The sequence below is a fragment of the Gossypium raimondii genome, chromosome 10 (assembly GCF_025698545.1).
Source record: "Gossypium raimondii isolate GPD5lz chromosome 10, ASM2569854v1, whole genome shotgun sequence".
In the NCBI taxonomy this organism is placed as follows: domain Eukaryota; kingdom Viridiplantae; phylum Streptophyta; class Magnoliopsida; order Malvales; family Malvaceae; genus Gossypium; species Gossypium raimondii.
This window is the reverse complement of record NC_068574.1, coordinates 59,986,623-59,999,814: the sequence shown is the minus strand read 5'-3', so window position 1 is coordinate 59,999,814 and position 13,192 is coordinate 59,986,623. Positions and strand designations below refer to the sequence as shown.

Below are 13,192 nucleotides of genomic sequence, written 5' to 3'. Positions count from 1 at the left end.
AACTTTCTACTATCATGTCTAAAAAGAATATTTTAACCTTAAACCACATTCTTTTATAACACTTCTCCACTGAAAAGTACTTTTCAAAAGTATTTCTGAAAAGTATTTTTCAACTGCAAGCCAGATCAAACCAATTAGTCGGATTGGTTGTATTGAGAACCAGTCTGAGTACTAGTCCAAATAAAGGGTGGAATCGATAAAACCACAAATCGGTTAAACCAATTGAATCGACTGGTTGGATCGATTGAACAAGCATCAAACTATTTTCTTTTATTTTTTAAATTATTAATAATTTATTCAATTAAACCGAAGAAACTAATTGAAATAATAACAAATGATCTGACCGGTTCAACCACCAATCTGATTCTAAAATCCTTACTTAAACATATAAAAAAAATTACTCAATGGTTCCAACTAGAATTGACACATTTTCTAAGCTTTCTCATCTTTTAAACAAGATCTGCTCGTCGTTTCCCCAATCCTGACTTCTGACATTCTCTAATTAATCTTTATAAATCTACTCACTTACAATTCTCTAACCTAAACTTGAATATTCATCTTGATTCCATCTAAAAATAGTTTTTCGAACTTTAAAATTTAAATCTAAACTTTCCAACAATCATCAATTTAACTTTGGTTTCTATCTATCATCTTACTTTGCCACGATATATTTCTTATCCAACGACGATAAGAAAAGGGTCAGTCACATATGGTACCATTACTGCTTAATACTTATAGAGAAAGTTTACATTAGAAAAAAATTCATGAGGGTCACATCTTGATTTATTGGAAATTGTTTTGACTCTCTTAATTTTTCTTCCTCATGCTTTGAATCTTTGATTGCCATTGCTTTCAAAAATGGATGAAATTACAAAGTAAACAAAGGGGGGTTTTTCCAAATCTTCTAAGAATCAGTAGGACCAATGAACCTGAAATTTTCAAATGGAGATCTCAATTTATGGCACTACTCTTCAACCACTCTCACTATTTATTTTAATGGATGGAAATTAGATAATTAAATCTCTCTTTTATCAATTTAGTGTTTAAATTTCATTAACCAAGTCCTTGGTTTAGTTGTTAATTTTTTTTTATGTTGGTTTGAAATTTTAGTTAAGCTTTAATTCTGGATAATTTAATCTCTCTCTTTCTTAGGGAAAATATTCTTTAAAATTTAAAATAAATAAAATAATGTCAAAATTGAATTGAAAATTGATGATCTAACTTGTTGAATCAATTACGTAAAACTAGATATAAATCAAACTGCTGGAAATGGAAATAATAATAATAAAACACTATTGAATGATTTTTGCCTTCTTAAAGGAAGTACAACTAAAATTTAGTTGATTGTTAGCTGATTTGTCAACACCACCATAAACAAAGGGTAAATCACCTTTTACAAGGCAATTTAGTACCGAAAATGAAAATTTCCCGTAATGATTTATTTAGCTCTTTAATTTTATAAAAAATTATTTAGCTCTCTATTTTATTTTTCATCTCTTTTAACTTTTGAACTTATATTTTTATCAAATCACCTCAAAATGAATGAAAAAATTAAGGTTTGTTAACTTTATTGATGTGGCATACATGTGGATTATCACGTAAATAACACGTCATTAAAAAATTTAAATTTTCTATTATTTTGGAGTAATTTGACAAAAAAAACTCACTGACTAAAAATGAGAAATTAAACAAATAGCTAAAGTAATGTTTCTTTGTGAAATTAAAGGATCAAATAAATCATTATGTTATTCACAACAACTGTTTAACCTTTGACTTAAGATTCTATACTAAAATATTCATGGACTAAACCGAGTTAGGGCTAAATATAATAAATTGAAATTCATTTATTAAAATATTTACATAAACATCTTAATGTTTTTTTTAATATTTACATTATAGTATTATATTATTATAGATTTAATTTTTATGTGTTATAAATTATGTAACATATAAAAATAAGATAACATAATGTATTTAAAATTTAGAAAATGGGGTGGGTCAAGTTGGACTAAAGTTCAAACAGTCAAATTTGGGTCTGATCCATATTTTAAATGAACCTATTTTTTGTGCAAATCTATTCTTTTGGACCAAATATTGAGAAATTTTTTCTAACTTTCTAACACTACAAATTAGGTTAAAATTATCATCATAAAACACAATTTACCCTTTGATTAAAAGATTTATGTTTAAATTTTCTATTTACTTGTAAAGCAATTTAGTGAGTGATACCAAAAACAACTGTTTTTTTTACTGCAAGTGTTAAACCTTACAAGACAATGTGACATAGGATTCTACACTCTTATGGCTTTCTTGCCTTTTTCACCAAATTTGCCTGTAAATGTTAGGAGTCCTTTTTCCTTTTTAGTGTAATAACTTTTTTGGCTTTTCAATTTTATGAAAAAATTATTTTAACTCTTTATTTAAAATTTTCTTTTAGTTTTTAAAAGTTTTGGTCAAATCACCCCAAAATTAATGAAGAAAATTAACGTTTTCTAACTTTGTTTACGTTACATGCAAGTGAATTGTTATGTGAATAACATATTAACATTTAAATAATTTTAATTTTAAAATTTTAAAAATTTATAGAAACTATTTTAAAATTAAAATTTAAAATCATTAAAATATAAAAAATATTTTATATTTTAAAAATTAATTAAAGGCTAATTGGCCATCCACGATATCCCACGTTAACAAAGTTAACAAATGTTAATTTTTCCATCAATTTTAAGGTGATTTGTTAAAAATGCAAATTTAAGAGCTAAAAAAGTAAATAAAAATTAAAATGATTTTTTTAAGTTGAAAGGCCACAAAAGTCATTATATCGTTTTCTTTTCAACACGACAAATTAGATTAAGATTATCATCATATAACACAAATTACTCTTGAATTACTCAATCCAAAAATATTTATGTTTAAATCTTCGGTTGACACTAATTCTAGATCATCCTTACACTACCCTTTTTTCAAAAAATCACAATTGGGATAATGAAACCGAAAAAAATTTATTTATGCATAAAGTGATTATGCTCTTAAAGTACTAACAACGCAAAGAAATAATATTACACTCAGCTCTTCAAACAATTGTACAATGTTCAATCCACTTAAAGTTATTTTAGTCATATGATCGGTAACCTTATTTTAAAATCTCGAAACGTCAACAAATCTTACTAATCATTCCACCAACTAAAATTGATTCTACCGAAATTACGTTTTAGGCTTTTATTGTTGGTATATTTATTAAAAGAAAAGTAAAAAATAGTAGTGGAAGCATTGAATGCAAATACCTAAAATGAAGACTGTAGAGATGTTTGACTAGGTCAATACTGCAGCAACACCAAGAAGAAGAAGAAGCAGCTGTAGAAACAAAGATTTATCCATTGTTTATTCTTTTCAAAAAAATTTGAAAAAAAATGGGTCCAAATTTAAAATTTCAGGCTAAAAACGTACGGCAAATTTTATCCCATAATTATTTTTTTCCAATTTATTTTATTTTATTTTTTAATTATCACTTTCAGTAATGTCGTTGTCCCCACCACCGCTACTTCACGTTGAAGCAAAGCATGCAATTTTTTCTTTTCTCTTTTTTGCTTTTACTTTTTATATCTATTTAAAGTAGTCCTATTTTATTTATTGTTTTTGGCAAAAGGATTTTCTTTTTAAATTTTGGATTTATTAGATTAAGTCAATTCATTGCTTGCTATGAGAAGATTTGGGAATAATATATCTAATTATATATTGTATCTTAAAATGAGATAAAATAATATTTAGTCCCTAACCTTTTTTGTTATTCGGATTTTACCACGATATCACCTAATTCTTTTAAATAATATGATATAATCTCAATATATTAAATCATCAAATAAACAAAAATTATAAAACAGATTTTAAGAACCAAATTGAATAAAATTATCTTATCTAAAAAATTTACAAGAAATATGTATTTTTAAGAATAATTGAACCTTGTGAATAGATAGACAAAATTGTGAAGGCAAAAATCTCATTGTCATGTTCCATTTATTATCATATCCTTCAATGAAGGACAAGTATGCAATTAATTGTTAAGGTAAGGAAAGTACTTACAAATTAGAACAAGCATTCCAAGCAAGATAATAAATAATAATAAGAATTTCTTATTATTAGTAAAAATATATTAACTTCCAAAGGGGATATTACAAAGAAGGGTCTGGATTTTTTCTTCCTTCTACAATTTTCTCCCAAATTTCAAAGGCAAGAAATCCAAATTACCCTCATAAAATTATACAAAATATTTAAAAAAAAACCCATTTATTACAACCAAAAAAAACCATTCCTTCCCCTAATTCTTGTTCCTATAGAGTTAATCACCCCCCAAAAGCTGCAAATCTTCAAATCTCCTTGAATGATAGAGAAAAAAAAACCCATAATTTGTTAACTTAAAAATACTACTTTATTTTATTTATTTCTAAACTACACTCGCATTCTTGAATTCTTCTTTATATATATATAAACCAAAATACCATATACCCTATCATAAAAGCTACTAACCCTACTATCTTTTTCCATTAAAACAAACACTATTTTGTGAGAAAACTTGGACTAAATTTTCAGTAAGTCCATTCTTGAGGCAAGTTTAAGCTTCCATCTGCTCTATAATTTCTTCTTGCTTGTGTCAAGAGTGCATTTCTTCTTGCTACCAAGGCATCTACACAAAGTTTGAACAATAAGAACATTGGTTTTAACATAAAGAAAGAATTTGAATCTTTGGGGTTATAGTTTTATACCATAGTTTGATGCAAAAGTGGGATTGAATTGAGGTTGAACATGGTTATTGGTATCATCGAAGTTGAGATTTAGAGCTTGAACAACCTTTGCTGGTAGTAACACCGTTGAACAACCTAAAGAACAAAGCCAAGAAAAGAACTTAGGAAAAAGATCCCTACAAAATGGAACATGGAAATGGTCTAATTTATGTTTTTGGTACCTGATTTCTTTCTAGGTTCATGAGTGGTGGTGTTGGTGGTGTTGCCATATCTGCGAGGTATAAACACACCAGTGCCAGTTGATTCCCTTTTGACACCACTAGATCCACCAAGGAACATAGCTCTCATCCCATTTTGTGCCTGTTTCTGCTGTTGGGGCTGAACTTGAAGTGGAGGCCATGAAGATTGTGGAAGCCCCAATGGTCTCCCACCAACAACATTGTTCCTTAATCTAGTCTGAATCTGGTGCTGGTGCTGGTGCTGTTGCTGTTGCTGGTGCTGTTGTTGAACCTGTGCATGCCAGTTACTTGCCTTAACTTGCCTTCCATTAAACTAAAAACACAAAAAAAAGACCATAAGAACTTGAACCCAACAAGCCCCAAAACACAAGTTTTAAAATTTTACTAAAGGGTTTACCTGATTGAAAGGAAGGGTTTGGTCTGAATACAAGCTGTTGGTGGTTGTGTTGTTCTTCATAAAGGAATGATTTTGGGGTTTGGATAAGGTTCTACCATGGTTAAAGTTGGTATATTTAGGCACTTCATTGCTCATTTTTAGCCTAGCAACTTGACCAGCAGCAGCATAAATGAGATCCCAAGTGTCATTTTGAGGACCAAAAGGTGTTGTTGGTGGAGATGGTACTTGAGAAGGACCATTAGGACTACCGTTGCTTGAAGATGACCAACATCCACCGAGTCCACTCAGTGTCGACCTTGGCGAACTCGCTAAAGCTCCGTTTTTCTAATTCAAAACAAGAAACCCAAGTTTAAAATCTGTTCAACAATCAACATAAACGAAAAAAAGAAGAAAAGAACTTTATCATACCTCGTTTTTGTCCATGGAAAAGGTAGCAGGAACAGTAAGCTTCTGACTCGTTGAGTAAGCGAGCCGTCGAGTCAATCCAGCAAGAAACTCATCTTCATCACTACTTTCAGTCTCCGTAGACCCAACAACAGATTCAACGGGTGAACTCAGGGGAGAAAAGGAGTCAAACTCGTAAGGGAACTCAGTAGGGAAACCATGACTAGATACCAACAACTCAGTACCCATTTTTCCACCGATTTCGTTCTCGAGGTTCCCTTTCTTCATAAGAACATCATCGTCGGTTAAAAACTTCGCCGGCAACCAAAACTCAGCATCGTCCATCAACTCAGCCATGACCAAGAAAAACAGAGGAAAACAGGGGAAATGAAAGGAGTTGAGGAGGAAAGGATTTGCTTGGGAGAGAAGATTTAATAACGAGGACCCAAGTTTGGGTTTTGAAAGAGAGAGGGACCCAACTGAAAAGAGAAGAAAGGAAATGGAAGGAAAGTGAGAGGAGATGAGTAGAGAATGTTGAAGACAAGCTGTGCTTTTATTAAGGTTTCAGGGTCACTTTGAGACAGAGAAAAAATAAATAAAATTTAAAAAAAGATTTAAAATTTAAAAGGAAAAAATCAACAAAATAAAAACAAAAAACCCAAACTTGGAAATAAAAATTGAAGCTTTTAGTGGGCAAATTGCCAATGGAAGATGTGAAAAACAACTGGAAAGGGATTGGCCCAGTGGTTGGAGACATTTGTCCTGTTTTCCAACACACCTGACATCTGTCTTCTTTTGGTTTAATTTACTAACTTAATTAACAATTAAGAGAGTAAAGTTCTTATTTGTTTTTTGAATTTTTTTTAAATTTTAAATTTTGGTGACCAATAATTTGGGTTTTTTTTTTTTTTGGTTTGGGGCATGATTTGATGTTATTTAGTGGTTAAATTTTACTTGCTTACATCAGATTCTCTTTGTATTAACCCTAAAAATCACATGATTTGATGGGTTTTTTAAAAAATTCAAAATTTGAATGATTAAATTGATTAACAGATTGGGAAATTTTGGTATGGAAGATTTCAAAATATATCCTAATCTAACTTCAATCAATAAATTTTGAATCAACTATAACCGAAACATTATTACCAATGTCAATTTAGAATAATTAGTACCAAATCAAGTGACTGTTGAAGCATTTAAAATGGAATATATGATAGCGGAGTGAGATATCATTTCAAAATAAAAACTTAAATTGAAGTCCACTATATTGTATTTGAAAAGCTTTTATTTAAACACCTTCAAAAATGTTTGGTACTTATTTGAGTACTTTTGAAAAGATTTAATCCTTATTGAACATTTTGAAAAGTTTGGTCATTATGTGAATAACTCGTAAAAAGTTTGACCCAATTTGAGCATTTTGCCTCAAATAATTTGTGTTTGTTCATGTTTTCTTGGTGATGGATCGGGCCTGGAGACAATTCTTTGAAGAAGATAGACTGAAATCAAAAGCTGAGCATTTATACAAGATAAATATGAGTTTTGAGGTGTTACAACTTGTGTTATGTGATACACTCTCGAAGCTCACATAAGCAAAGTTGGAGTGAGAAAACAAGCTTATTTTTTAAGCAGTCGTTTGGTCATGTCAACACATTAATCTACTTAGTGGTCAGTTTGTTGGTTCTATAACCTTGGTTGCTCAAGGCCCCATGTCAAACTATCAATGGAAACTTACTTTTACTTGTTAAGGGGAGCTTGGTCTCAGACTGTCAACAGAAGGTATTGTCTTCTTGCCAGGGTTTTGCCTCTTGTACTTATTTATACCATGGATGCAAAGTTAAGATATATAAACCTTAGTTAGTGGTTTAAACCCTTGTAGGTGTAATATGCATAGTTAATATTTCGCACAATACTAATACTTCTCCCATGAGCTTCTAGGTCGTGTCTCCACCAACCAAGGCGTTCCCTAAACTTCGTGAACCCCTCCGGGCTATCCTCGCAGTATTGGAGACAAAGTGGTGTATCAACGTTGCACTTTAGAAACCCGATGGAGGCCAAACGCATGCAATTGCGCTTGGGAGTGAGCAACTTTAGAAGCAACCCAGTCTCGGATAAAAAGAGTAGCAAACGCCACAGCATGAGTGATTGGGACATCATCCGCACACCAAAGGAATAGGTTTCGGTAATACCATAAACTCTAATTACCTTTAATTGTATTAAATAATATATTAAAATTTTTATGATAATAAATAATAAATGTAATTATTTTTATTATATCATATTTATAAATATGTGTGTGAAATTCAAGTTTTTCCACAAAATTAGTAATCTTATATCTATACCTTCTTTATGAAGATAATAATGTGGTTATTTGGACGGCTAAAGTGTTCATGATTTTGAATTTGGTATAAATAGAATTAAGTAAGCCAAAATTATGAGTAAAAACAAAGAAAACATTAGGGGAATTCATTTCCATTATAGGAATGGATCAATGACAAGATTATTCTTTGGACAACTATTTTATATTATCCACTCATTCTTATTATGCTATAAGCATAGTGCAAGAAAATGAAATTAATGGAAATCAACCTTGTTAAGGAATAACAAAACTTGACAACTATATATTTTAAAGTTATTTGACTTATATAGTATGTTGAAGAAAAAATATTTTGGTATATTATAAATATAAATTTTAATTTAATCTGTGATGTAATAAATAATTTTTAGTCTATTTATATAAAAATGTGATTGAATGATTAAAGATGACGGTTCACATAGTTATGCTAAGAGATATAGAAAGTAACTTTGTGGTGTGTTAGAGAAGGAAGAAAGAGTTTAGGGAAGTTTAACAAGAGTAATTGTAAGTGTCATCCCTTGTTTCATGTTTGATGAGAAGTATTTATAGGTTTTCCATCTATTCCTCGAAGACAGATGCTTTTAGAAGCTATTGAGTCATCGGACATTTGTCATTCTTTTTTTCATGTCTTTATTTGATCTGATCTGATGAGGTTCACATGTAGAGCCTGTAACAGGTAAGTGTTATTGATTATGCTAGACAAACATTCATTCTAAGCAAAATATTTTTAGTCGTTGAACCTCCGTTAGTGAAGTGATTGACTCATCGAGATCCTCCAAAGACAATAAATTTTATACAACTATGATTACATTTTAATAATTTTTGATAAATACATAGTTGAATTTGTTTTTTCTGTCACCAAAGTTATGTACAATATGGTAGACAGCTTATAGCAGCAAAGGGTACAGGGTCAAAATCATGAATAGATCAAGTAACTCGCAAATGAAGTAAGGTTGAGAGAACATGAAATGAAAACAATAGGCAAAAACAGCTTTATCTAAGCTATATACCCATCCCATCCAAAAGGAATTTCAGTTTCCACCCCACTTTCTTCTCCTTCTTTGCTGATAATCTTAATCATCTTAATCAGTTCGTATCAATTGCAATATTTCTCAACAAACAAAACTAGAAAAAGGTTGGAAATGGTTTGTATATATAACGGGAAGAGATCCACTTATACGGGTATTTTATGCTTTTATATATGATTAATATTTTATAGATCATGCATGTTAAATTTGATATAAATAAAATATTTTAACTATTCTTTTATGTTAAAAAATTCAACTGTTAAATATATATTAATACAAATCGATATAATAGAGAGATTATATTCATTAAAAATTTACATGCATGACAAATACATGTATATTGATAAATTTAACATTTGAATTATTAAAATATTAATCATATATAAAGTTACAAAATACTGAAAATCACTTATGTTTTATCGTGTAAATGGATTCCTCCTTATAAAGAGAGAGTTTTAGTGTTTCTATTATAAAAAATTTAATATTTCTCACTCTTTTGTTCGTTCTTCTTAAATTTACGAGTACAATTGAAATTACAAACCATACATATTCAAATCAATTATAATCAAAATTAAGTAGTACAAAACGCAACTAAACTAACATCCGGAGCCAAATTAAACCAGTTTTAAAGATAAACAAATATAAAGAGAACCCAAACATGATTTATACACAACGAAAGTCGGACATTAAGATTTCTATAGTATAAATTATATGGGTTTTAAGGGTTTCAATTTTTGAAATTACAAGTTATAATTATACAAGAAATTACAATCTCTCTCTCTATATATATCAAAATATATCATTACAAATATTACTTAAATTCAAAATGATAATTCTAAGCAGCTCTTGAAAGCTCAAAATTACGAAAGTGAGAATCCTCATGACTAATTGGGTTTTCAATTTCAAGTTTTAAACCATACAATTGGCTGACAAAAACAGTGATGGCACACTTGCACTCAAAAATTGCAAGGTAGGCTCTAATAAACGGCTATAATTAAAAGTCAAAAGTCTATAGTTTAATTTTGGTATAATTGCAAAATTTGGAACCTCATTATAATAACGTGTAAATCACTTATTATTATCAATTGTTAATTGCTTAAATTTGGGCATTTTCACCATCATTTTTAACATCCTTCTAGCCCTATCAATGGTGAAATTAGTGGAGAAGTGGGCAATAATGCAAAACACCAAAATAACTCTTCAAGCAATGAATTTTAAATTACATGCATATATGTATATATAAATTTTATTAATCATAAAAATATTAAAAATAAAAACATTGTTATAATAATATATATAAAGAAAAATGAATTTTAAATAATTTTTCTTGTTCGAGTTAGTCTTGAATTGACTCGTAACATTAAACTCATCATTAAACTTATTATAATGCGTGCATATATACATATAGCCAATTTTTCTATTATAAATACTTAACAAAATTAGCATAAGTGACTTAATATGTTAATAATAGAATTTTGATTTGGTAAAATTTAAGGGTTTTGACTTTCATTCACTATAATTAAAAAAAAAAGCATTTGGAAAAACAAACTTGCAATCATTGAGAAAGTTCAGTCATATTGGTCACCAAGTGGGGCATGTTCGATATATCCTCCATGTCAAGTAAATCCTCTACACACACTTTTATATATACATATAGATATAGATATTCAAAAAATATTTGTAACAATATTTTCCGGAACTACTATTAATTGGACAACATCTATAATATTCAAACTCTTTTTTTGATTAGGAATGTTATCTAGAAGAGTTGCAAAATGAACTTGGATCCCTTTTGCAATATAGATTGTTTTTTATTGGGAAATATGTAGATAGATCAATGATGCTTAAAAAATGAAGAAAATATGATAATTAGAGGTGTTTATGAGGTTGAGTCGGACTGCAACCTCAATACTAAAAAAATTTCAGGTTTAAGTCTGATTTAACTTGACATGTATAAATAGTTTGTTTTATTATTTAAAATTTTGAATTTAAACCAAATCGAGTAGGTGAAAAGTCAATAAATCTTTACTCAAACTCGATCAAAACAAACTAATCTTACTGTGCCGGACGAACTGCTCGTATGGAGAACAGGTCTAAGAAGGTAAAAGTACTAGGGAGTCCCCTATATTAGGAGTCAGATTGCATTTTACTCCCTCTATGTTAGTTCAAAAAGCATATTGGTCTTTTCTATTAAAACTTTCATCCATTTGTACTGTTAAAACTGACATAACAGACGAAATAATTAGACAACAACACGTGGCATGCCATGTTTACAAAATATTAATACACCGAGACCAATTTTTAATGATAAAAATTGATAAAAAAATTAACAAAAAAATTTAAACGTATATAAATTAATTTATCCAATTCACAACATAGAACCCCTACTATACTTTCTTATGTCTAAGGATAATTAGTGTCCCACCTTTTGTAGGGTTTTGCATGATTTGCATGTAGTAGGACATTGTGAGAGTCTTCAATTACATAGGCAAATGGTGCGCATTGATCAGCCGCATTTTATGGCCCTAATTAAAGCACAAAACATAATCATTAGGCCATCCCTCCATGCATTATTTGTTATCATTAGGTTTTTTCCTTCTTTTTCAAGTGTGTTATTTATTTATTACTACATTAGTAATTTATAGCCAAAAATTATCAAAATTTAATAATAATAATAATAATAATAAAGAAACAATGAGATGCTGAGGAAATATATCTTATAATCATATTGTTGGTGCCACAGATCCCATCACACACATAACTCATTAATAGAAGTCATATATAGTAGACAAGTGACCCACTCCACTCATTCATAATCAATTTAACTATAAGAAAAAAAAAAAGTCAAGAAATTCGGAATAATAATAATTGCAAGATTATTTTAAAAATAAAATTTTAAATGCATTACTTTTTTTATAAAATAATATTTGATGCATTATTTGGGTCTTATAGATAAGGGTGAAGTCAAAAAATTTTCTGTTTTAGGAGTACCGGGGCTCCTGCCTAGACTTGTTCATGGGTCGGGCCACTCGAAATGTGGGGGGTTTGGAAAAAATATAGGCTCGAAAAATGGGCTTGGACAAAAAAATAAGGCCTGTGTAAAGAACGGGTCGGGCCTCGGATAAGATATTTTTTGCCCCGGGCCCGAATTCACTAAAGGACAAAAAAAGTATATTTTTTTAATATTATTTTCTTATTATTTTCTCCCTATTTTGCTACAATTTTACTATTATGTTGTTATTGTTTGGATATTGTATAAAACTTATTTTGTTGTTAATTTTGTTATTATTTTAAAGATATTTGTTAATTTTGTTATTATTTTAGAGGCATTTGCTTGTTAAGTTCCATCTATCTTAGTGTTATTTAAGTATACATATTTTTTAAAATTTATTTTCAATTTGTTGGGAAATATTTATTTTGATGTTTTTAGTATTTTTGATGTATGATATATATTTTAAAATAATATAAAAAACAATATAAAATTTAATATGGGCTGGCCCGAGTTTTAACATTTTTATTCGGGTCGAGCTTGGGCAAATTTTAGGCCCATTTTTCGGGTCGAGCCTGGGCCTAGCAAACTGGTCTAAATTTTTAGTTGAGCCTAGCCTGACCTGACCCATGCACACCTCTACCCCTGCCAGCCCCTTAGATTCGTCACTGCTTATAGAGTTATAGAAAAATATTTAAAAAAAGGTGATATTTTTTTAATTTGACAAGTAGTCTTACAAAATTGACATATGTCTATTTATTTTTTAATATTTTATTATACCCTATAGGATACTTGTTAATATCTTAATTCTACTTGTGAAGTCTAAAAATTTTACCTACAGACATAATAATTTTTAAAATATTTGTAGAATAAAAAGTACACTGTCAATTTATCAACTGTGTGTAAAATTATACATAATTAATATATGAGAAATATATATAATTATTATACAATTAAAATCACATAATTTTGAGGTACTCTTTAATTTTCCCCTGCCTAAAATAAAGCAATAATGGGCCCCTAGACTTTGCCAGCTAACCTAGGTACCACGAAATCCCCGTGA

The 13,192-nt window shown here is 29.4% G+C and overlaps 1 protein-coding gene across 1 annotated transcript; it reads right to left on the bottom strand.

Moving 5' to 3' along the window:
- Nucleotides 1-4,107: 4,107 nt before the first annotated feature.
- Nucleotides 4,108-6,293, bottom strand: LOC105777251 (uncharacterized). Its single transcript, XM_012600401.2, has 5 exons — nucleotides 5,784-6,293; nucleotides 5,376-5,699; nucleotides 4,961-5,291; nucleotides 4,761-4,874; nucleotides 4,108-4,681 (listed from the first exon to the last, which is right to left on the bottom strand). The coding sequence occupies exons 1-5, from the start codon at nucleotides 6,114-6,116 to the stop codon at nucleotides 4,584-4,586; spliced, it is 1,200 nt and encodes a 399-aa protein (XP_012455855.1). The 5' UTR covers nucleotides 6,117-6,293; the 3' UTR covers nucleotides 4,108-4,583.
- Between the last annotated feature and the right edge of the window lie 6,899 nt (nucleotides 6,294-13,192).